The following is a 27,338-nucleotide window of genomic DNA, read 5'->3' as shown; positions in this document are numbered from 1 at the left end:
ATCCACAGTGCGCGACGTGTCGCGGGTTCGATCCACGAATGTTTGTTTTGAGTTTGGGTGTCATTGTGCATGTGATTTCTATGATTGTAAAATCCTCACACAAGGATTAAATTCCTTGCTGTGGGAGGCGATTTTTTTTTTAATACCTTTGTCACAAATCTGGCTCGCACTTTACTGATTTTGTTTCAGCCGGAAACAGTTCAGAGAATTGATTTTCTTCAAGGAACTAGTAATTAATAAGAAAAAAAATTGTTTGTTCCTTACATAAGGTCCTAATTATTTTCGAAGTTTGTATATAAAAAAAGTTATAGGATCCTTTCATTAGAGTTTCGCGTTGTGTAACATTATTGTTTTAATTGATTTAATTCTGACTTGAAGTTATTTTCTACTGGACCTCAATAATCTTTTTGTATCTCCAGCAACTGTAAATTGGACGTAGAATCCTCATTTGGCCTTTCCGGTATCTCCCGCCATTTCATTGACAGATACTATTAAACCTCCATGGTGCTTCGGCTGAAATCCTGTTATATGTCGTGTTTTCATTGTTAAGTTGATTTATTCCTATCTGCCGAAAAAAGTTAAAGTAAGCCTTGTTAAAGTTTTCTTTCGGTAAAAGGAAACAATGGTCTTTATTATAATAACTCCTGCCTCCTATAAGGCAGATTTATATTTTTTAAGAATCTTTTATTCAAGTTTATTTTTATTAACTGGTTGAGTTTGAAACAAAATATATTCGGTGAATATTACCCTCCAAATATAAACTACATCATTTCAATCCTTTCCTTACTAATATTATAAATGAAAAAGAAAGTAACTCTGTCTGTCTGTTACGCTTTCACGTTTAAACACCTGAACTGATTTTATTGAAATTTGGTACAGAGATAGAGTTGACCTTGAGAAAGAAAGTAGGATTTTATCCCGGACTTTTGAAGAGTTCTCTTAGAAACGCGATATAACCGACCTCGACGCGTGCGAAGCCGACCTTTGTTGAAGTGAGAAGGCAACACACACAATGAACATGTTTCTTTTACAACCAAACACTGTCAAAAAGTGAAAACAATGACCAAAGACTCTACCACCATACAAAGTAATAATGCTACGGTTCTAGAAGCAATAATACTTTAAGACGTGGCAGTAGGCTCCCGTTTTCAGAACTAATAATACAAGGAACATTTAACCCTAGATTATAGGATTAAGGTGCATTACCACTTACGAATGATAGCTCAAGGTCGGATCAACCGTCGTTTAGTTTTAGAGGGTACGACTGCTACTTAACTCGGTCAAATGGGTTAAATGATATACCTTATTTAATAATCCCACTACAGTTGCGACGATTACCTAATATTATGTATAAAGACTTATGTGTTTGTTGGTTTGGCATGTATAGGTGGTTTCCCAGAAGGAACGGGCGTTCGGAGTTTTGCACCCACGTCATATCCTTTGCTTTCGGTTTTAGGTAAAACTCGTACCTAATAGAGTGATGATGTAATTCTATTTTGTTTGTATAAACAAACTAGGCCTGGTACTAAGAAACTTAATTAGAACTAATTAAATATTGTAAACCAGGCATATTGTAAATTTTATTTAGTGTTAAATAAAAACAAAGCGCTATTGAAGGCTATGTTTTTGTTTCTCTGAAAATGAATACCTAACGTTAATATTTTATCTACAGATTTTCGATGTTTGCTACCCATTTTGTCCAAGTAAAAAATAACTTTACTGATAATTAAATGCTTTGTTATCCACTACCTCATAAATATCTAATATAAACGTCACATATTTATCACGTTTTCGTGTTTTTTACATAAAAATAGTGTGTGTATATTTCAATCAAAGTTCAATATAATTTCGGTAACATCATTGTATGTCTGGTGTGGTGTTTCTGACCAATCAATGGGATATCAAGAAAAATGTTTTGTGAGATAGAATGTCGTCCTATATATGTACATACTGAATTTGGACTCGATACCAACCACAACATACAGTGGTAAAATAATAGGCATTTACATACAGATATACCAACAACTGTTTATCAGAATATGGTGACCTGACTTCACTAAGCACACTGTTTGCCCTTACTTATTGTTTTACTTGATTAGTTCTAGTTTCCGACGTTACTAAGCGGCTTTTCTGGTTGAATGTCATTAACTTGACGCCCACGCATTTCAAATATTTGCTACAACTAGATTTAATACGACATTTTGAGAAACTTACACAGTTCCGAGAAGATTGCTTGCGTCGAATAACCTCCTTTTGCAAACTATTTACCGATAAAATAGTTCTAGCTTAGCGGGTTACGTGTGGATTATATTTGTTCTATAGTTATGTTAAAATATCTACTAAAGGTTTTGGGCTATACATTTCATCAATGTTGGAACTGATATCTTTGACATTATTAGCGAATATTCGGAAAATCAGAATATAGCAACGTAGCCCACGCGGCCATCCAATTTGTTTTTCATTTTCATACCTGCTCGTCCCGAAGGACGAAACTTTAACACGTTATAAAAGTGAATATAGTCATGAAGCAAATTCCATTATATAAGTACCTACGAAGCAGTGACGTAAAGTTCTGCTGTATCATGAAGCCAACTTTGCTGTTACAGATATTGTAGAATCGCTATGGATCGACATACGTTACTTCCATGTGAAAGTTTGTTCATATTCTCGATAGCATTCGTAATGCTACTGTGAATTGGTGTTATTATTAACCTACATTTTAATGTGTAAATTACAAATTGAAAACTGAAGTACCAGCTTTTGCAAACGTAGCCCAAAAAGCTTGCCGCGAGCTCTTGATCGAAGACCCAGAAGAAAGCAATGCTTAGATTTCTAACATTCATATAAGTTAACCATCAAATACTTAAATAATATACACGTATATCACCTTGAATATAGTTAACAATCTTGCAAACAGTCTCCCCGTAGAACCAGACCAGGGTGATGGCTTTGCTGAGCTGGATGGGCATGCAGACGCCCGTCACCAGCAGGTCAGCCGCCGAGAGGTTCACGAGAAAGATGTTCGTAACACTGGAACAAAGATAAGGTACATCAATATGGTGAATTTGATGAAATTGTGGTTGGTGATTATTGGCCCTGACTGCTGTATTGGAGGTTGTGGGCTCAAGTCCCACCCAGGAGAAACGTTTGTGGGATGAGTACGGTAATTTCTTCTGTGTTTTTTGTGTATTTTTTCTATATCAAGTAGACATTTAGAAATATATAAGTATGTTTATGTTGTCTAGTACTCATGATACACGCTTTGCTTAGTATGAGACTAGATGGCGTTGTGTGAAAGTTGTGGAATATTTTATTATTTATGAAAAGTTCTAGCTCAAATAGCTTTGTTGTTGTTCGTAGCAAGAAAAATACCGGTTTGTTTTTGTGAATTGATTAGTTTTTCGTCTGTAAAAAGTTCACATATACCGAGCCAGTGCAAAGTATTTGTAAGATGTAACTCAAACTATCAATAGATTAGGAAAATACGAGTGGTTTTTTTTTATTTGAATTGAATTTGAATTTGGGATGAGGGGACAATTAGGCTTCCGGCACTCTCACCTATAGTGCAAAAACTAGACTAATGCACTTTACTTTGCCTTTACGAGAGCATAGTACATCCCCGGTGGAGCTGGCCTATCCACGCTCAAAAGCAGCATGATTCTACTTTCCCTTACTCATTTTCTTGTTTGACTTTTCAAATTAGCGATTACTCTTACCGTGTAACAAAATAAGTATCCGGAATCAAGAGAAAAAGAGGCAAAAACGAAAAATGTTTAGTCATTTAAGAAAGTTCTCATAATTTATTATTTAACTGAGTAATTAGGCCAAGACAAAATAACATTGCGATTGTATTTCTATGTATTGAAGGGGCTAAAAGACAGTGAGTGATCAGTTAATGGGTTGCCGAGGTCAGAACCAAATTAGACTCGCTCTATTTGACGCCGAAAGCTGACTCCAAAGTAGTAGAAAACAAATCACTTGCAAAGAACTTGTACTTGTTGTTATTTAAATTTCCTGTCATAAATACAAGTAATAAAGATCCTAGTTAACTAAATACTGATGTCTAATGTGTAGTTAAAGAATATGGGATTTTCTAACTAAGTGGTATTTAGGTGCAGGTCTAAGTTTAAAGTTAGGTATGGTACATTTATTTATATACAAACACACTAAATTGAAAAAATATTGTTTTTATTTATAAGTTATCTATAATAATATGTATTACGGATGTTTATCAGTTCTCTAGAAAACTCATAATACAAACTTTGCTTAGTTTGAGACTAGCTGGCGTTGGGTGAAACTTGTGGAATATTATTATTGTTTCGTACAGGTAAAAAGGGAACCCGATAACTCGGACTGATATTTTTTCTTCTGACAGTTACTCAGTTACCGTTATAGCCAGACAGCTGAAATTTTCACAGATGGTGTATTATTGAAGCAGTTTTAACAATAATGTAAGTTAAGTTACGGTGTTCGTTCATTTATAAATAATGATTTTCTTAAGCTTATTTATACAGAACTATCTTATCGGTTTCTCAGTTCACCAGATTTTTCTTATCTCAGGATCCTTGAGTGAAGCTTGTCTAATTCTGGCGAAATAAGACAACATCTTACAAACTTGCTGATTTGTTCACAATATCATTCGCCATTTTATTACGATTAAGCCTATCGTTCAGAAATGTTATAAAAGAACCAATTTAATACTTCTATCGTCCACGCTCGCGAACACAAAGGAATTCGGAATTCCCATAACACAGGGATTTCAATATCCTGACAATAAATCGAATAGACGCAAAAGCAATTGCGCATTTAATTTGAAAAACACCCAAAATAACACAAAAGAATATTTTGTATTTTAAGTGAAGTGAAAAAGAATGATATTCAAATGGCAATAAAGAACTTCATTCACACGCAAATTGATTTTAAATGTTCGGTGCTGACTTACATGAATCATAAAGTCTTGGAACATATTTTGGTACTGATAGATTTACATTTAGTTTTCGGTGAATTTCCATAATTTTATATTTTTTTGTAAGTGTAATGTTGAAAGATGGAACATAGATTTGTGTATTCATTATTAAGATAAAATATGTACTATCCCCGCAAATTGCTAATGCGCCTGGCCGCCATTTTAGTGGCGTTTATTGACAATTTAATTCTATCGCACGCTCTTTTAAATACTGCTTTTTTACGTCACTATGACGTCATTTGCCCTTTAATGTGACAAGGCTCCTGCGCTTTAGCAATTTGCGAGGGTTATACAAAAAAGTTTAAAGTATAGCACAAAATGGCAGACATACGCAAGAAAGTGAATATTGATTTATGCAAGGAGTTTTTAGTTAATTTTAAATTACTGTAAAAATAAATACTCTAGAATCAAACAATGATCCTATATAGTGCGTCATCTACTTGATCTACTTGCCTGAGGTGTTAAGTCCGTAATTAAACATTTAACATAATTGTATCAAAAAAGTATTAATGAAACGTAATTTCCTTGACTCAGACGATTTCTATTGACGCTAATTAAATAACACTAATCAACGAGGAAAGGTCACGTCTTGACTGAAATAGCTCCGAAATACAACCAAATCTCGAATTACCGTTTTCATTACAGGCAGGCTTCTGTGTTACATACCTAATCTAATAAAGTATAACAAGCGTAATCTTGGCTCACGGTTTCTTATCAACATCCCTAATGACGCACCCTTCGATGCCTTGAATTAAAGATTACGTCACTAGCTCATTTCAGAGGAAACATTATAAAAAAATTGCTTGTCTTAGGCAAAGGAAGGTGTTAAGAATATCCATTAGCGTGTGTAAGTGTTCTTGAAGTGTTATGTAAGGCTACTGTCATGTTTTAAAAGTTGGGGACAGGAGGTGATGCTCACGTTTTTTATTAAACCGTCTCGCTTTGACAACCATATTAATACAATTTAAATCTATTACTATATTGAGTGTATTACAAAGGCACAGACCAAAAGAAGGATAGTCGCAAGGAAAATTACAGTTTACTCTGCCCTGAGAAGGTCAGGCTATCAGGGTAAACAATCAAAAATTCCATTGATAGGAGAATTTTTGCGATGTGACCTTTATCGCAAAAATGAAACTGATTTTAATAAGATCGTCGTATTTACCGTGTTATTAATAGACTTTTACTTTATAAAAACTTAGTGTTTTAACGACCAGATATTAAACCACATATTCACATTGCGCACTTTAGTTATACGTATTATTTGTAACACTATCAAGTTTGAATTACACACTGCGACAGTTTGCTCGTGCGTCTATATATGTCGCACGACTAGTTTCAGTTCCAACCGTAGTCCTTAGTCTCGATGCCATTTTGGGTCTTAAAGTATTCCGATTAGTGCTCGTGACCAAATCTCTGTGTCATTTTAGTATGAATCGTCTTTACAAGAGATAACCAAATAAATAAAAACAAAAGAATCACGTTTAAATCACCAAGCCAATTCCAGAAATATTGTCATTACATATTAGTGACGGACCTAGGATAGCATATGCTGACGAAATAAAGGTAGAGGGATTTTTTTTTTCCTGGTATTCGCAAAGTTTCGGGGACTAAGCGAGTCGAACTGCGGAGCACCGATAGTTAAGATAAAGCAATCTGAAGCTATTGTGATACAAACTCAATTGAAAACGAATATCATTACAACTTCAAAAACATATTTCTTGACTTTTGACATCTTTAGTATCTGTTCCAAGGCTATATTGAATTTATTATTGTGACAGAATGATGAAAATATTTATTTCATAACTGTGTCACTTGAGACGTTTTATATTTAATCAATACAGAACAAGTACTCTCTCGTATATTGTCTTAGTAAGATGTAAGATTTATTACTTTTGAAGATATCAAATAACACGTCTTTGTATGCGAACTATTTTTATTTTTGGGTTTCTTACTCGAAGTGTAAAACGGAACATCGTCACTGTCCTTTTTTTCTGGCGTCGGTCAGAATGACATCTGATTTTTTACAACTAGTTTATTTCTGTTATAGCTAAAAAAATAAAGGTTAAGCAAGCTTTAGAACTGTTGTGAATTTAATGGGTGACCATTGTATTTCGCACAGTTGTTTTTCAAGAATATTGATCGGGATCCTCAGGGTAGAGTCCAACTCGCGGTTGACCGTTTTTTTATTATTATTTAATTTAGACAACCGGAAAGACTAGTGTGCTGTGTTAAAATTTTACCAATATTAAATGTACTCAATAAATATTGACTCTTCCTACAATGTATAAAACCGTCGGATGCTTCATTGTGATTTATTGGAATCGGACGCATTAATTTTAAAGTCCATATTATCAATATTTATTTCTATGAAACGACCATGTAATCTCTTTCGACTTCTAAAAGCGAACCGCAAATGTTTACGAAAACTGTTAGAAAATTAAAATTAATCTATCCCGTTTACTGTGGAAATAAATATTTGCCGGATTCTTTGATTTTGTTCCTTTGCTATTTCTGGGTTATAATTATTCTGAAAGCAAAATTAACAAGGAATGTTTCAAAATTGAATTTTTACAGGAAAATTCAGATGCTATTTTTGTTCTATGAAAAAGAATTCATGGGACAAAAATAGAACCAGTCAATCAATTTAAGTTTATCAGTAAAGGCTTTGAGTTTTTTTTGTAAGTAAATCATATTTAGCACTTTTACTTAGCATTATTTCATCAGGATGCGATAGATATATGTCATTAAATGTAATTTCAAAATCAAAATCAAAATCAAAATTCATTTATTCAAATTAGGCTACTAAGTAGCACTTTTTGAAGGTCATTTACATTGGACAGCACCCAGTTTCGCCCACCCTTCACCGCTTCCTAAGTGCTTTTGCTGTGAGAGAAGAAACGGCGCAACAAACTCCCCAGCAGCACGCTGTCATTCCGTTTACAAAAAATATTATAATTGTACAGAACAATAACAAAAATAAGTGTGCAGGTGCCATGCCAAACAAACAAAAGTTTGAGGTCGCTGTATATAAACCTATACGAAATTAAACTTTAAGTACTAAGGCCAAGGTCAGCAGACCGACCAGCCACCGCAAGCAGCACCCGTTCACGAGTATGACGCAAGGGTCAGCCATCACCTCCCTCGCCATATTAGAGGGAAGGAGGTGACCCGACCCAAGACGCCACCGCAGGCAGTGACGACTTAGGGAGCATGACGTATCTGCTGCCGGCTAATAAAATAAAATAAGACTGAAAGAAATACCCCAAACGTTGATTTACCTGGCATAGCCCTAAACACGGAGGCGGCATAAATTGCTACGTCATTCAATTTTATAATTAATAAATTATACATGTCAAAATTTATAATAAATAATATATACGTGCATGCGTATAATTATACTAAAAATAAAACAAAATAGGTAACACAATGTTACACACATAGAGTATGTCTATCAAATTACACAAATACACGTCAAACATTAATCCACACTAAACCGTCCTGTGCAAATCACGGCGACCAACTATTTTTATCATTTAAATAATCATTGATTGTATAGTAAGCCTTCTTGCACAGTTTATCTTTAACCGTTGTTTTAAATGAGTTAAAAGGCAATTCCAATAAAGTGAGAGGCAGTTTATTGTAGAGGCGAACACCAAGTCCCACAAATGAATTGTGTACCCTGTGTAACCGGTGCGATGTACCAATTAACTTATGTTTATTTCGTGTATTTATACTATGAATATCACTATTTTTGGAGTATAAGTGAAGGTTTTTTCGTATCAGTAGTATATTATCTAAAATAAATTGGGATGCTACCGTTAAAATGCCTATCTCTTTAAACCGCTCCCTAAGAGAAACTCTAGAGCCTAGTTGGTAAATGGATCTGACAGCTCGCTTTTGTAAGACGAATATCGATTCGATATCTGCTGCCCTACCCCACAAAAGTATGCCATAGGACATAACGCTGTGGAAATAGCTAAAATAAACAAGACGAGCTGTGTCCACGTCAGTAATCTGCCTAACTTTTCTAACCGCATAAGCCGCAGAGCTGAGTTTATTTGCTAGGTATGCAATATGCGCCGTCCATTTTAATTTTGCATCAACTGTAACGCCGAGAAAAACCGTTGACTCTACAGTCTCTAGTACTTCATTATTTATAACAATATTTGGCCCAAGATTCTTAACATTAGGCATCGCAAATTTAATACATTTGGTTTTTTTGGCATTCAAAACTAAATTATTAACTGAAAACCAATGTGTGACCCGAGTAAGTGCACTATTTACTTCGTTAAAGTCATTTCTGTTTCTGTTAACTTTAAATATTAAGGAAGTATCGTCTGCAAAGAGCACAACGTCACATATGCCTTTTAAAAAGAATGGTAAGTCATTAATATATACTAAAAATAAAAATGGGCCGAGTATGGAACCCTGGGGTACCCCTAGTTTCACAGGTAGTCCGGTGGACTTACTACCATTTACATCTACACATTGGACCCTATCACTCAAATAGGAATTAATTAAATCCAGTGACCTATTTTTGATACCGTAATATCCGAGTTTGCATAATAATGTGTCATGCCGGACGCAATCAAATGCCTTTGAAAGGTCACAGAAAACGCCAATGGCGTTCTGAGAGTTCTCCCAAGCATCGTAGATGTGTTTCAGTAAAGCTACACCCGCGTCGGTAGTTGAACGTCCCTTTGTAAAACCGTATTGCTCGCTATGCAAGAGGGTCTTGTGATTAAAATAATGTAGTAGTTGTTTTAATATCAATTTTTCAAAAATCTTACTGAATGCAGGTAAAATTGAAATCGGTCTAAAATTACCAACGTCACATTTACTGCCTGCCTTAAATAACGGTATGACTTTACTGTGTTTCATCAAGTCCGGGAAGACACCTACGTCTACGCATTTATTAAAGATAACAGCTAATGAGGGTGCTACAATGTTTATTATATTACCTAGGAGTTTTACAGAAAAACCCCAAAGATCTTCGGTTTTCTTTTGACTGAGTGATTTAAAACATTGGTTATATCTAATGGAGTCACATATTCGAAACTAAAAGTAGAATCACAACTGGGCACGCAATTACGTAATAGTTTTTCCGCGTCAAGTGATGATGATTTTAAAGATCTCGTTGTTGTTAATGGTATATCTGCGAAAAAGTTATTGAATATAGAGGCGATTTCTTTAGCTTCAGTAACTAGTTCATTATTGGATAAAATCTCGAAGTTATTATCGCGTTTCGTAGCCTTACCAGTTTCTTGATTGATAATATTCCACGTGGCTTTTACTTTATTTACAGAGTTTTTAATTTTTTCGCTGATATAGTTAGATTTAGCAGAGTTACAAACCTTTTTAAAAATTTTAGAATAATTTCTAACATAATTTACAAAATCTGCGTCAAATTTATATTTTTTCATGCCATATAACTCATACAACCTACTTCGACTTTTGTATATACCAGTAGTGGCCCATTGATTAAACGAGGCAGCAGAACTGCACTTGACTTGCCTAGTTTTACACTTAAAAATTGTTTCAAACTCGCTTTTAACTACATTAAAAACTGATTCATAAGCCTCATTTGGGTTAATCGAGTCCAAAAGTGATGGCCGTAATTTTGACTTGATGTTGTTTTTGAAGCGCGAACAACGATGCGCTGTGTAAGGCCTACTGACCACCTTAACAGTTTTATTATGAAGTAACTGGGAAAAACTAGCAAGTTGGCCGCAATGGTCAGAAGTAATATCAGTTAATAGTAATGTTTTATTTGCTTTACAACTACTAAATATATTATCTATGCAAGTTGCGGAAGAGGCCGTAAACCTGGTTGGTTCGCAAAAAAGGTTATCTAAATTAAACGACTTGAACAAATTCAGAAGTCGGATAGTAATTGGAGCTAATTCTAAAATATTAACATTGAAATCCCCACAAACTATAACTTGTTTATTATTACATTTAACTTTCGATAGTGAATCTTCCATAACAGATTCAAATAAATTAAAATCACTTGAAGGGGGTCTGTACACACAAATAATAATGTATTGCTCTAGTTCTACACAGGACAGTTCAATAGAGCGTTCGACAGAAAGGTTGACAATGTCAGGACGTTCTTTACATTTAATTTCGTTTGAAACAATAATCAGTGACCCTCCGCGAATAGCACTCTTTCTTACAAACGCACTCTGTATGGAATAATGGACGCTATTAAATACCGCCACCTGAAAGTCTCTTAACCAGTGTTCAGTTAAACATAACACCTGAACATCGTGATTTTCAATAAATAAACTTAATTCTAATTCTTTGCCGGAGAGGCCTTGCATGTTTTGATGAATAACATTCAATCCATGCAGCCTCTCCGTTGTCCCGCCTTGCTGTTTAAACAGCTAGATGTATATAAATTGTTAGTACTATTACTAACATTATCAAAAACCTTCGGTACATAAGTACCTGAATCTGGTATATTATATGCTAATAATTTAGCAATTCGTCGCTTACATGTACTTGACAAATACATACTGTACTGGGTCATTTTAAATGACCTACAAAATTTATTCATATCAAAGTACATAATTGAATTTTGGTTATAACAAGTAATATTATAGATTAATAAATTTAAATTGTATATATGCATATTCTGCTCATAAGTTAATGAATTAGAGTAGGGCAGAGCACAGAAAATAAATTTACATTTATTCTTTTCACAAATTTGTAACATTGAATCAATACAATCAATAATATTTGCTCTACTGACAGCCAGGCCATCCCCAAATAATAAAATACCAGTGGAACCTGCATTAAACTTAGACAAAGCAATTTGTCTTGAAATTTTGCTAAAACTGGCACCGGGTAAACAGGTATTCAGTACACTCTGCTGGGAACAGGAACAAATGATACTACCTAATCCTTGACCTAATTTATCTGAAAAGATATGTGTCCTTATAATTTTATCTTTTTTTATTTTTTGCAAGCTAACCTTTTTTAAAGCTGGTTTAGTGAGCACCGGTACAGGTTCTGCACTCTGAGGTTTGACAGAGGCCGTGGGGGGTGAGCAGGAGCAAGCACAACACAGATTGTTGGTCAGGGACTCATATCTTTCCGCATTGTACCTGACCAAGTCAAGCAACTCACCGGCCTCCACCATGCGTTCACTCAGTTCTTTTTGTGACGCTTCATATTTATGGAATATATCTTGCAGAGTGCATTCCCTAGACTCAAGCTGTTCCTGGAGGATAGCTGTCTCTTGATCATACATAATCCTACTTTGATCTAGTTGCCTATTTAAGGCCTGTATCTGTGAATTTAAAATTACATGCTTTTTCCTAAGATTAATATTATTGTTTTTACTAATACTTAAATGATGCAGTGATTTCCTGTGTTTCTTTATAATTTTATTTAGTTTGATATACTTTTTAATCTTATTATGGCTCTTAAATGTAGTATATTCAGTTAAGGACACATCTCCTGTCAAGTCAATAGTTACAGTGTTTACAGGGTTCTCATTACAAATAAGCGTGGAGCCACTATCAACTAACTCATCAAAAAGACTACAGGTGGTAGTGGACTGTTCCTGAAACTTGGCCAGCTCCATTGAGGCGAGGGACTTATGGGCCACACTCAACTCAAGTTCTAGTTCGGCAATACGTTTCAAGGCTTGCTCGTGTGTGTCCATACACCGCTGAAACTCTGCAACCAATTGACGCAGGTTCTGATGTTCTTCAAGGACTTCAGAATGGGATATGTGCAGATCTGATAATTCGTTTTTTAGACTAGTGTTTTTATCTATAATTTTCTTCACTTCTACTTCACTGTCGTCCCGTTCCCTCAGCAGTTCGCTGCATAGGTTTTTGGCTGACTCTAGCTCTTTCAATGTAACCCTCAATTTCTCCTCCATGGATGCAGCTCTGCGGGTCTGCATGTTTATACGCTGGCCTCAAAAATCCCTGAAAGGTGTTTAAAAGGAGTTAAGTGTATTGAAGTAACTAGATTTAACGGTGGGTGACACTTAAGGAAGTAATAGGACAGTTAGAAGTATTACTGAGATGAAAAAGTTAGTTAGAACCGAAAATTAACTAAAGAGTAACAGTAATTATGATAGTGGTAGTAAAAACAATGCGATTACACTTAACAATATTATTTAGTTGCAAGTGGGTAGATATTTTGCAAACAATTTATAAAATATATTGGAGTTTCTCTCTAGACGTTAAAGGAGTATTTATATAAGACTAACGTAAAGTTTAATAATAAAGCGAGGAATATGAATGGATAATTAGTATATCTAAGTGATTTAAGAATAAATTATTTTCTTCTTGTAATTTTAAAGTTTTGTACTTTGACCTTTTGATCTGTCAAGTGGTATGAAAATTAATAAATAATAATTATTAACGAGTCGTACATGAAATGTTATATCATTAATGTAGTTAAAGCAGCTTAGTTATTTAATTAAATCAGTATACTCATCTGGTATAAACGATGAATTCAAATCCGATCCGTTGCGATGACAGCCGGTATACTTTCGTCAATTTTGGCAGTGATTTGTTTACAAATCATTCACTGATACAATCACACATAAGATGGATACACAACACATTAATTTAAATGTTATTTACTCAAGATAAACATTAATTATTAATTTAAATTCACAAAAAGTACGAGCCACGGTTTTTGACACAACCGGTCGTCAGTGTTGCACGACCAAAAAAAGCCTTTCAGATTGAATGAAAAATTGATTTCAGTTTATAAATTCCAATACATAATTATCTGTAGCACTGACTAATTACTATTAAACAATTCTGCAATGAGCTTTAACGGTGATTTTAGCACGTAATTAATTTATTCACAACAAATTGAACAAAATCACACGTTATTCAATGCGCTATAATGAACCTTCAAATGACCTTTCGAGTATTATATAATCATTAATATTAATTAATTCACAAAGGAACATACATATTACGTATTTAAATTATTGCTGCTCCATCAATGGTCTTAAACTATAAAATATTCCATCATTTTCAATTGGAAAGGGGACTTTACCAGTAGAACATTGACTTAATTATTTGATTATCATTTATTTACGGTTTTCTCATGAGTGACTAGGTTCTGACCCAAACAAGAACCTAGATCATGAGCTAACACTGCGGCGGGGTCGCGAATTAGACCAGTATAGTTAGGCTATTACAAATAAGCCTGAGTTAATTTACGCATCATGAAAGTAATTATTATTTTCCTAATAAATTTTGAACAAAAACAACGAAGGAAGAGGAAATACAAGAAAAAGGACGGATAGAAATAAAACACCATACTCTAAACCAAAAGTGTCGTTCAGAAATGTTGTGTAACAATTTTTTGAAATATTTCATTGAAAGAATTACTACACTTAAGGATAAAAGCAGAAATAATTTGATGCTTACCAAATTTTTCTATAATCAGTAATTCTTTCCTTAGTATAAGTCCTTATCAAGTAATGGTAATCTTCAGACAACTTCCCTGATGAGACAGGCCGGTCATTAAGGCTCCTGATTACAATCCCAAACTTGTTAACATCAAACAACTCACCAATCACCTTTTATAACTTAATAATGTTCTTTTGAGCTTTTTCTGTAATTTGAGAGGATTATAAGAATTAAATAAATTTTGCGAGTTCTATCGGTTTTTACCTTACATAATCTTTTAAAATAATTGTGGCCATATGGCGTAGAGATCTCTTTTCCATTACTGTAATAAAACTTGGAAGGGATGGTCAGCTGTCGAAATTGTTTGAAGCTTAAAGTCACGTCCGAACCTATTTATAAACGTCACACTAATTACATATTTTCGGGTCGAAGTATACTGTAACTATACCACGCGCTAACGAGGGTGGCGCAGGAAATTAAATTGTGACATAGTCACACGGCTGATCAAAACGGACGTTCAGCTGAGTATGTACACATTAATCTTTGTGATCAAAAGAGTGTTTTTGGAATTACCTGGCAGTACTCCACTAGTACAACAGCCTTATTTATAAAAAAGGAAAAAGAACTACTTTATTTTTCTAATTTTGTATTTTAAGAGATGACAATTTTTCGGAACGAACGTAGTTGTGTTCTTATTTTTGTGAAAGAAACCCGTGTGACCGTCTGTCACAAGGTTAAACAAATTAGTCTCACGAACCGTTATGGCAAGATGGGTGACGAATTCTCTATTGTGAATATTTGTTGCCGCTACAACAACATTATAGACAAAATTGGAGTAATAATAAAAGTAAAGTATTATCATAGTTGCGAAAGCGTGACAGCAATACACAGCGTAGAGTCGCATCTCTAATATTACTTTAAGACTCGGTGATAGGACCCCTGTAATACTCACTATTTTTATACATAGATAGGATCCTGCCATTGGTTTCATCCATACTTTCAGTCACTATTGACATCGCGATCCCAGATAAGTTTGCCGAGGAAATTGATAAAGTAATGGTAGAGACATCTTTGTATAAAGGACCCAATGATATTATTATAAAGAATGAACTCGAAAAACATCGGAAAGGCTTTTTATCTATTTGTTACCTGTTTAGTTCTGTGACATTCTTACGATCGACAGTAAATAACGCTAAAAATGCGAGCCTAAAAAAGCTTCATAGCATACGAAACGCAAAAATATAGGAACTTGGTTTGAAAATGAAATCATTGTATGGAAGTTTACGACACAATGCTTGATCAACTTACCCAAACCACTTTTTATCTCTATAATGCGTCAGAGGAAAAAATCCCATTACGAAGTTTAACTTCCTGGGTGAAAATCAAACCCACGACCTCTGGTTTAGCAGCCAGGGCCATCAGATCAACAGGCCAGTCAAATTGGGTTAAACAAAGTTCGGTTTTGAGGTTAACGAGTTGCCCTTTGTTCAATCGATCTTACTACTCGATTAGAGTAAATCTCGAAAGCTTACACAATCAAACAAATTTGTAATTTATTGAAGGCGAATTTGCTGACCAAGACATTGAAGAAGTTGGTCTAATTGTGTGGCTTGTGATAAAGCAATTTATGTTACCCTGTAGCCCTACATTACTTCGATAAAGGTAAGATTATTCGATATTTCGAGAGGGCTTTCACTAAGAAATTTACATCCAGACTCACGCCAAGCATTCGTGGAACACAAAAATTGCGGGGTTTAAGTCCGTGATACGTCGCACACATTGGGTTTCCATGTAGTTGTCTTAGAATTTGTTGAAGCCTTGTTTGATAGTAGAATATCGGATTAATATTCGGTCCTCTTGATATTGTAATCAATAATTATCTTCCCCTATAGCTATCTACTTAGTATACGCAGCGCAGGTATTTCCAATAGTTTTGTTAGTTTTAGTAAGTAATAATTAAGCAGTTAACAAGTTCCTCCGATTTAATAGTTCTGAGAGAAAACAAGACTTCGTCGTCGGCAACAATCAAACTGGAATTTCAATTATTGATTTGAAAACAACAATGAAACAACTTGTGAATAAATTCTCCCTCCTACCAAGGAACAGTTTCAACAAATTTTAAGTTTATATAACTTGGTACAAGGACTAGTTTGGGAACCTTCGGGAATTACATCTTGAAGTGTTTTTGTTCACGTAATGATATTTGACAAGTCTAATAGTTAGTGTGAAAGTTGTTATGTCAAATGTTTGTTTGGTACCTCTGAATATTCATCGTTCAGTCGTAGTAACAGATCAAAGTAAGGTTTAATTTGATAGAAGCATACATTTGCATAGCAGATGATACAACATATAATACATGTACAAATATCATAAAAATTCGAGTCAAAAACATAGTAACACATTTTTTAAAATCCCTTTGGAAAAGTTTGCTCTTACACTTTTATGTCTGAGCTCTAGAATAACAAGTGTCACATTGAATTTGATTAAAACACGTCACTCGGGCCTGAAAACATGTTTTCAGTTTTTTTCACTTTGTACTGGAATAATAAACACGTTTGAGTATAGACTTTTCAAAACACTATGAAGAACTATTAAATTAGGACAAAAACTATAAAGAAAATTGATTTTAAAATGCTGTTAATTGAATACAAACTCCTTGCTTAGTTCTGTTTTTTTCATTCGATTTTTGTTCAGTAACGATTGAGTAGATGTTCAATTTAATCAGCTTCGTTAGCTCAATACTCAATACGTTTATTTGCATTCCACAATGCTAACTTAGGTGGTAGGTACATAAGCATATACATTAGTTTTGGAGCATTGTGGGCCCTGCTGGGCACAACAGAATTAAGTATTTGGAGGAGAGCTGTCTGATGAACGTAGATTCAATTCTTTCCAGTGAACAAATGGGTGCTATTTTCAGTTTCCAGATATCTATCCGTGTTTAAATTCAAATGAAACAGCAGTTGATCCATACCTCCAAAAAAACAAAAGACTATTTGAATCCCAAAATAGATCCGATACACATTATCATCTGATGATTATAAATCAAATAAAAATCCATTTATTCAAAGTAAGCTACAAAGCTGCAAAGTAAAACTTATTTAACGTCAAAGTTACACATATAGCTTCCCGTATCGCCCACTCTTCTTATAATTCCGCATAGCAACACAAACCTTAAAAATATTTTTTGTAATAAAAATAATATTAGGCATAATTTAAACTATGATCAAACAGTTTTATCAAAAGTCAGCTAAATAAAAGCTCTCATTGTGAAAGCCCAACAAGTGTTTAATATCGCAGTCACCATTATACAACAAAATAAGCAATTACCATCATTGGCCGACATTGTCCGACGAGACACGAATTAACACGAACAGTAATGGCTTGGCATTAACAATATCTATTGTTATATTAGCGGAGCTCAGGGAAGATGCTTTCACTGTGGTATTACTGATATATTGTCTTCTTCATTGTCATTTGTTTTCCAAATTAATTGTCTTTCGTATCGTATCTATAGTCCTAACTTGGAGGAACTAAGGAAAAATCCCACACTATCCAGTTCTCTATTCCTAATGACCTTATAATCCCCTGACGCCTATTACAGACAAATGAAAACAGGGGAACCACTAATTTATCGTCATTGTATATAAGTACTTATTAGTTGTTAGGGTCCAATGTCCGTATAAAAGCGCAGTATTACAGGTGTGCTCCTTAGATTAACTTACCTAAAATTATTTTATTAAGAATAATAGTATGAAATCGACATGATGCGCGCGGGCCCACTTGCTGCAAATAAAAATTATCTCACGGCAACATTAAACCGGAATGAAAACCATCCTATGTTTTACCACCCCATCCTGGTTATAAACAATTTTTGTACAAGGTTTCGTTTAAATCCGTTGAGCGTTGAGTGTTTTTTTGCGTGAAAGAGGAACAAACATCCAGACATACAAACTTTCGCGTAGGATTAACATCAAATCCATTTCTATACTAAAATTAATTACGCTCATCATTTTATGGAATAAATTTCAATTGAATTCAACTCGCAAAGCGAGGATGTCAGCTTATTTTCATATTAATTGAGTTGTACGGATTCGCTTCGACAATACAGGTATATGAAGATATGGCGAACTAATTATTCCGACTAAGCTGTGTAAGTCAGGGATGCCTCTCATACATAATAATGAAATTATATTATTCGTTTTCATTCTTACTTATGTTGTTGAAATGTACTTTGTCTGTATGTAAATTTTTGAACAATTAGTCAATGTCATTATTTATCAGAAAAGAAGCCTTTGCAGAGCGGTGTGATCGCCAAATTCTACGCAAGCAAAACCGCGGGTTAGGGCTAGTGAAATTAATGGATGAAATGAATACTTACTTATATGCTTAATCTCCCATTTATGGCAAAAGAAATAAAATCTTTTGATTTGTTTCCCTACCCAGCTATAGCTTTCAATTATATTTTCTTAAGGAAAAGTTCCCAAAATCGTTGTTGTCAGTCTTTTTGGATCGGTCAGAAAAAAAATATTTTTGTTTTAAATTTCGAGTATTTCGCTAAATAAGAACTAGTTAACCAATATACATTAAACTTTAATGAATAACAGCAGACATTTTGAGATATCTAAAGTCGCCAGCCCCTAACAAAACAGCCCTTAATCTGTTGCTGGCTTATTTCACAAATATCTACATTTACGAAAATCACAACAGAAGCATTTGGTTTTGATTATAAATTGCCGTGAAATCATTTAATTACCTCTTTCTTTATCATATTTCGAAAGCGACTGGTGATCATTAATCATCATTTTGTATCCCAAATCAACAAATTAATCCGAATTCTGTTTAAGACCCGAAGGGATTAATCAAAGTCATCGTGGGAATGTTTGCGTGTTCGTGTGTTTGTGTATCGGTACAACGTGTTGTGATTGAATTTTTGAATATTCTTAAATGTGAACTTAAAACAAATGAAAGTGTCAATAGTGTGTGACAAGTACATAAACATTATTTTTTTATTTTTAGATCTTGATCACTGAGCGACTATGCCTGACTTTAAATTTCACGAACCAAAAGTAAGCTAACCTACCACTTAATTATGCAGCAGATATTTTTTACGGCGACCAAAGCAGTAGACAATACTTATAGATTAATATTTAATTTTAAAATCAAATAAAACAAAACAGTATCTTAGAACAAGAATTTTCTTTTGTTCTAACAAAATAAATACTGGTACTTAAACATTAATTTGATGTATCAAAGCACAATACTTTAATATAATACAGTTATAGAAGATTAGATGAAAGACAAAGCATATTAAAACTTAAACTTAATCGTACTTACCTAAGAAAATGCTATGAGACCTACTGCAATTTATTTTGTTTAACAATATAAAGAAAAGTGTATGGCCTTTATAAAAAAATGTTATTAAATTTCAGAAAAAAAAACAACATTATGTTAATATCCCACAATTCTTAAAATACATCTTTTCATGTAAAGAAAAATGATTCATAATTTTCTGTATGCTCAAAACATCGTCTCGATCCTAAAATAAAATGTTAAGAAGTAATCACAGGCAATAGACAAAACATATGGGCTGTGTAAACTGCATAAACAAAAATCAAAAGACAACGAAATCACAAAGCGTTGACTGATCAAACAGTGAACGATCACTCAGTCAAGATCTGTACCTATATCATGAGAACTAAACGATAGACGATGAGGAAGTGAGATAGAGCAATACACTATATATAGCTCTATCTTGCTTCCACGCCGGCAAAGTGCACTTGTAATCGTTTCGATGCTTCATCGCAAACGTATGAATCAAACGCGTCATGAAAACTATAATAAAAATTGTAAACTGTAAACTTAATGCAAAACACCTGTCTATCTTTACGACGTTGTAAATATAATGGATATCTATCGTTGCCAAACTGATTGAAAGCATGCCAGCGAATTTATTATGAGTGGTAACAATGCTATTGCGTGAAAGAGACAACGATATGCGCGTGTATAATGTTGTCTCGCTTTGACGGCTGTTAGTGCGGGACGTTGCCTATCGCCGAGTCACAAAACCATTGACTTGAATAAATTATTTTGATTTTATTTTTTCAGTAAATGTTGACGACTTGATTGGGACAGCAATGTTTGTTTATTTTGCTTTGAGTTACGTTTTTTCTACGCTGTCTGATTTAGTGATCAAGTGTGTTATTTTAACGTTATCCTTCATTTTGTACTGATATGTTTTCGAATGTATCGAAAAAAAATATTTTCATGGTTTGAAATAAATCATTCGGCTTCCACAGAATGTAAACAAACACAACTCAAACATGTGTACAGAACACATATAAACGCACACACTCGCTCACATCCGCGGACCGCTTCACAAAATGTACTGCACTATAAAATTGAGAAACTGAACCATATCTTACTGTAAAACTGTGATATTGTTCTGTAGACGATATTGTAGATAAACTATCTGGAGATCTACAATACTTTAACAACATGTTTTCAACATTTGCTATCGTATACACTTACAGTATTTTTGTTGGTTTGTTTGTTGTTAAGGTCTTGTTTTTTTATAATAACTATCGTGAGACTGATTCATTATTAAATGATGTAACGGTTTACGCACGCGTATTTATCAACCGCGGCGGGATCGCGAGTCGAACAGTTCGACGGTCCGAAACTAGTCGGGCACCCCCGATAGCTACGCGTAAGTAAACCGTTACATCATTTAATAAGGTCTTGTTTGTCAATTATATGGAATAATTGTCTAAATAAAATTTTAATAGATAAATTGTTCCTCATTGTTTTCAAATGTAGTCGGTCGCAAGATTATATATTTAAAAGTAGTGTAATGCAATATATACAACAATTTGTTTATATTCACGGCTTTCTACCGGTGTTTTCCTTTACTGATTTTCAGTGGTGTGAAAATTTAACATTGGTAGTTATGTGCGTTGGGATTCCTTTAATTAATCACTCAAATATATAAAATACACTCAAAAAACTGGGAGCCTTACAAAAACATCCTAAAACTAAGCAAAAGAAATCTCTGAACAACTTCTTTTTCGTAACCGCAATAAATCGTCACCCACGCAGTAATAAAAGATACGTCCTTAATAAGTTGCACGTAACTGTTAATAATATGCTGAGTGCAATAAACATTTACGTACTTCACCCACACAGGCTCAGTAAATCCCAGCGTAACTGTGTTATCGGTTTAATTAACTGGGCGGTCGGTGATGGCCTAACACGGCTATTTGGGTCGTTCTGGATCAAGCTAGAAGTATATTTATAGTATGCCAGTGTTATTCTAATACGTCGTTTTAGAGGACTTCGAAAGCAAGAGGTATTTTTAAATAAGCAATTTTTGCCATCTCTGTGGTACGGGATCTTTATGATTCTATGATAGCAAGGCAGTTGAAATTTTCAAGAATGTATTTGTATGAATTGAATTTGTAGTCAAAGTGATGTACATATACTAGCTAAATAGACATACGTTATCCTTCTTGTGAATCTAAACCATGCAGGGCGCTAACCAAGCGCAAAAAAAACATCTAAATCGGTGCAGCCGTTTAGGAGTTCAGCGATATTCACAAGTGTGTATAATGACGGGTGTAGTCAATGGTTAGCTAGCAAGTTATCACGAGCATCAGGACTTATCAAAACTAATTGTTTCAAACGTCTACCAGGTATGTGTAAAAAGTAACAATTTGGCGAAGTAAAAAACTACTTATAGCACCAATAACATGGCCCAGTCTTGCTAATGTCTTATACTTTTACGCGGCGTATAAACATATTGGCACCGGTACTGTGAGATTTATTTGAGTAATAATAATGACGGGTGATATATGAATGGCCATGAGCCGCAGGGAAGGCACGTTTTTTATCTTGGTTATGTTTTTCTCACACGTCTTAAATTAATTGTGGTCCCAGCTGTTATTTACACACAGTTATTGGATGTCAGAAGCTTGAAAAGCAGATAACCAATCTAACTGAGGAGTATCGTGTTGCCCAGGTAAGTGGGGTGAGGAGGTCAGATAGGCTGTCGCTTCTTGCAAAACAATGGTACAAAGCTGCAACTGATCAAACTGCAAGCAGACCAAAATATAGTTGTCAAAACGCTTCTTAGAAAAACATTAGAACCTTACTAGACTTTTCCATGAGTTGTTATAAGCAAACAGATTATTTTCTTTGATCTTAACCCTTAACTTTTACTTATCAGTTCGGGGAATTGTTTTATTGTATTGGTAAATTATATTTTTTCAAAACAACATTTTCGAGCTATAAACCCTAAAAAAAGTAGACAGTATTAATATACCGTCTACTGTGATTGAGGTAAGCTCATTAACGTGAAACCTATACATATAAATTTTGTCAAAGCAAAGCTCGTTAGAATTCTCATTTGCACTCCTTGATAGCAACGTGCAATATAAATGCTAAATCAGGTCAAACGTATTAAATAAGGTATTTAGGTAAGTGTTCTCTCCTAGGCAACAGTCTAAGAAATCTAGGAGACAAGGAGGTTTTAATGGTTTTGGTTTTATTTGGTTACTAAACAATAATATTTTTACTTTGACAGTTAATTCGTTTAAAAACAGTTCTTTAATCATTTAAAGGAATAAAGCATAATGCCATGCCATGCCGTATTCCTAGCGATTGAATGGCGTGCGAATGTCTTTCAAACCCATAGAATAGACGACAAAAATTAATATCCAAAGTTACAAAACTCTCGAACATTAACAATGTTTCTTGGTTTTGCTCGGATACTTGGTCGTTGGAGTGTCATAGTTGATAGCTGTTCAATGCCGTTTATACGAAATATTTAAAGCCCTAAAATCACCCCATTCCCAATTTTCCCTATTATATTGAGGTCGACAAACCGGATGCAACTAAGTACCGGTGTTTTAAATGGAAGGTCCACCTAAATATAATAATTAATAATTCCCTCTTGCTTTTGCTAATGGCTTTTGTTTGCCAAAATTCTGAGAATTATAATTAAAATATTTTAATTTTCGGAAATAAGGGAACTAATGAGGGCCAAATTATTTCTATAAACGAGTTTTAATGAACAAGTTTATTTACAAAACGTTGATCCTTATTATTATCACTTCTTTCAAATAAGGTTCATGAAAAATAATTATTTTTTTACTGAATAACTGAAAATTATATTTCAATTATACGTCGTTCAAGAATTTTAAATTACTTTTAATCGAAAGATAATACTGTTGAAAAGAATAATTGTTTTGGCCGTCCAATACAATTATTGATTTTTTGGAAGTCCTTATACAGGGGTAAGAACGAAACTCTATTACTGAGATATTGCTGTCTTTCCTTCTGTCCATCTATCCATATTACAGCTAGATAGTTGACATTTCTACTTATGTTGTATTTGAAATAAAGCATGTTAAGGCAATATATTTGTTGAGTGACAAAGTGGTTCAAATTTATTTGTCTTTAAAATTGTTTTTTTTTTTTCATAAATCGAACAGTTCTTTCTTTAAATATTTAACTTCAAGGGCTACTTCAGACCAAACGCTAATACACAAACAGCCCCATATAAAAGTCCCCTTGGACAAGCCCTCAAAACCAAGGAAATTGGATGTTTCTGATAAGTCACGTGACACATGTGACATACATAAGCGATTCCATCTTCCTTGTCCCTTGTGATTTGAGGGATAATGGCACTAAAAGAAGAACTTTATAAGAAGAATTTAGTTTTTTTTTTATATTTTATTCTTCAGAAAACGCTATTCCAAAAAAATATTATTTCTTTGTATGTCTTTGGTAATGGCACTAAAACACAGTCAATTTTAATAAATTCGTTAAGTATTTTGCTTACCATCGTTGAAGGTTATAGGCTATCTTATAGCACGCTACGACCCTTAAGAACGAAGTAATTATCATAAGAAATGTAGGTCAGAAAGTAGGCTAAGTGAGAGTGTTTAATAGGGCAAGAGAGTCACGACATGGAGACACGGATTTCTGAAGAACTACCCATATGTTGACTTATAATATTTTTCCCCACGTTTTTGTACTCACTCTTCTTGTTTGTCGTTCCGGTTAGATTTTTGCAACTCAATTTTGAGACACTTCCCGATATGCTACCAGGTTGATATTTTCAAGGTAAGTTCAAACCCGATTATTATGCAAATACGAAACAAGAACAGCTGGGCCGATTTTGATAAACATTGAACGGAGTCACATTTAATTGTGTTATATCATTTATCACATAGTTAACATCCTTGTTGTATCGATTACAAACGATAATATGTTAGAGGAATTAATGCTTTTACTATGTGAACAAAAGTGTACAAAATTATTTCATGCTATATATGGTGATATTAATGCTGGATATTTTTTGAATATTGTCTCATGAAACTGAAAAAGAGGAATTTGATTGCATGGATGGTGAAATGGAATGTCTCTTTTAATTCCCGCGTTATGTGATCCACGAATACTTGTTCTGAGTCACTCAGTCTTTGTGCATGTGACTTAAAAGCTTTTGAAATCCCTCGCGACACTTGGATTAATTCCCTTAGTGTAAGAGAAGTTTTATAAAAAAAACATTCGTGGCAAACTTATAAAATAAGGTAAGTTATACCGTGCTTCTATGACGCATATTCTATGATCGTGATTTTTAAAGCAAATGTTGTATATTTATTACCTCTACACACTAAAACCGTAGAAAAAAGTAAAATTAAAGCTGCAGCTGATATCCTGGATTAACACATAGTCTTTAGCTGAACTATGATGTAGACTGCAGCCGGAGCTAAAAGCGAAGTCCACGGTGGCAAAGCCGCGGCAAAAAGCTAGTAAATCTTAAATATAAGTTTACAGCTTAGCGTAGCTTTAGGCTTTAGTTTCCCAGTTGTCTGTGTCAGACAGGTTTTGAATTTCTAGACAAAAGTCTAGGTAGTCAATTGTCTCATAGTCTTTTGTCAAGGTTCTCATTAATTCAGTTGTATTCCTTAATCCTTTTGTTTGTTGAAAAATTATCTATACCACGAAAAGTATATTGAAGAAAAGTAAAAATGCAGTAATTATACTGAAACTTGGTATAAGCTCTTTTCCTGCAAGTAAGTGTCCTAAGTTATGATTCACTTTCAGTACCTAGAAGTTATTACAGAAAAACCTCATGCTAGAGTTAAATATACCCTAGACGACTCTAAAGACGGAACCCTACTACTGACGCTCTACTGCCGTAGATCGTATCTCATGAACTGTGAAAGTGAGACAGTTAAAACGTTCACAGATTATGTATTTCTTCTGCGGCAATAACAAAAAGTCTTAAAATAATGAGAGAGGATAAGCAATGGTTGTAATAGTCATGACGGTCATTTGTTGGTGGTTGATAAATAAATGTGATGTGGTAAAGGGTGGGTCCCCTCAAATTAATTTTATCACAAAACGTTTCGTTGGAATGTTTGTGACCCTGAGTGTCATGATTCCGACTCGCACTTTACCGGTTTTCGGATAACCGTTCGACCATTTTGTACTTTCCAAATAGTTGAACGATTCAATGAATAATTCATCTTGTTTGTACCTAAATTGTCTTGCTTAGCAACAAAATCTAACATTAGAACATTAGAAGTTAAAATCTTTATCACTCCGAAAAGAATATTTAAGAGCGTCGAATGAGACACAAATTAATTTTGTATTCCAATTGCAGAGTATTTATAACCTCTAGTATTTATAATCTCAAGATAAATTTGATTAGGGAATTACATCAAAAGACTTAGGTTTAATGTTTGTCATTTGTGTACACATGATGGAATCTTAAAGTAATAATTAAGAGTAACCTTAATTAAGAGTAAGCTTTTACCGTAGATTCCATCATGCCATCATGGGAAAAGCGGTATCCCTGTATCAGACGTTCGAGGAAAATACACAAGTTTTCCCTCAAATGTGTTCCCTACGGAATTATTGCTGCTATGTACTGTTTTCATTTAAAATATCTTTACATTGTGGGGTTTTCGAAATGTCCATTCAAATGTTTGGCTAACTTCATGTAATTTCTTTGAAAAAGAATAACTTCAACTGTCGAAAACAAAACAAAAACTTTAGATTAAAAGAAAACTGAAAAAAGTTTTAAGTTTCTCAAGTTCTGAAAAAATATTTGAAAGAAGGTTACTCTTAATTATTACTTTAAGATTCCCAAAAGTTTTGTATAGATCGGAAGACTTGAACCTAAATATTATGTGATGAAATTTGAATCCTTAGTTTGTTAGTAATAGTTTTCTAACGTAATTTGGTATAAATACTAATTTTCATAAAATCCTGGCATGTGAATGGCCCACGGTTTAATAAAAAAATCCTGACCTATGTCCCACGGCTGGTCAAAAGCATTTTTTTCTCATTCGAGAGCATCGATCATCACGCGTAATAATACTCTGTATTATCAATTAACTAACTGTGTACACTTGGCTTCACTCGCCGGGTGTCGGCTATTGCTGCTTTAACTGAGTCGCATAAAGGTAATCTATGTGTTAATCCAAGGTGTCAGCTACCTCCATACTAAATTTTAACGAAAGCGATTCATTCGTTTGGGCATGAAAGGTAGCAAACATACACACACACACACACACGCATACACACACAAACACACTCAAATACTTTCGCGTCTACAGTAGTAGTGTGATTTAAATACTTTTCCATTTTCAAATCAAGCCTTACTCATGCATGAACGCTTGAATTTCTGTAATTGGATTGTTAACAAGTCAACAAAATTCTCATTAGTGTCTTCAGCAAATACTGGGGGCTTTGTCCAAAATGCACTTACTTTATAACAATGGACATCAAAGATTTCTTCCGCCAGAGCGATTGAGTTCTATTGGAATTTAATTTGTCATTTCGTCTCGCTTTTGTGTTTTCGCAAGACTTTATTGATGCTTCGTTCAAATAGGATTGAAACGGGAAAACATTTTTGCTCTCTTTAAGTCAGTTCTAGATACTTGCAGAGAAATATGTTTGTA

The 27,338-nt window shown here is 34.1% G+C and overlaps 1 protein-coding gene across 1 annotated transcript in view; it reads right to left on the bottom strand.

The window, feature by feature from the left end:
* LOC113502421 (neuropeptide FF receptor 2-like) overlaps positions 1-27,338 on the bottom strand; it is a 66,496-nt gene that overhangs the window by 24,112 nt on the left and 15,046 nt on the right. The window contains exon 2 of the mRNA XM_026883985.1: positions 2,888-3,030. Coding sequence (XP_026739786.1) covers positions 2,888-3,030 — 143 coding nt within the window. The remainder of the gene's footprint in view (positions 1-2,887; positions 3,031-27,338) is intronic.

Source organism: Trichoplusia ni, chromosome 17 (genome assembly GCF_003590095.1).
Source record: "Trichoplusia ni isolate ovarian cell line Hi5 chromosome 17, tn1, whole genome shotgun sequence".
Classification (NCBI taxonomy): Eukaryota; Metazoa; Arthropoda; class Insecta; order Lepidoptera; family Noctuidae; genus Trichoplusia; species Trichoplusia ni.
Note: the sequence above shows the minus strand (reverse complement) of the source record. Positions and strands in the feature narration are given on the sequence as shown.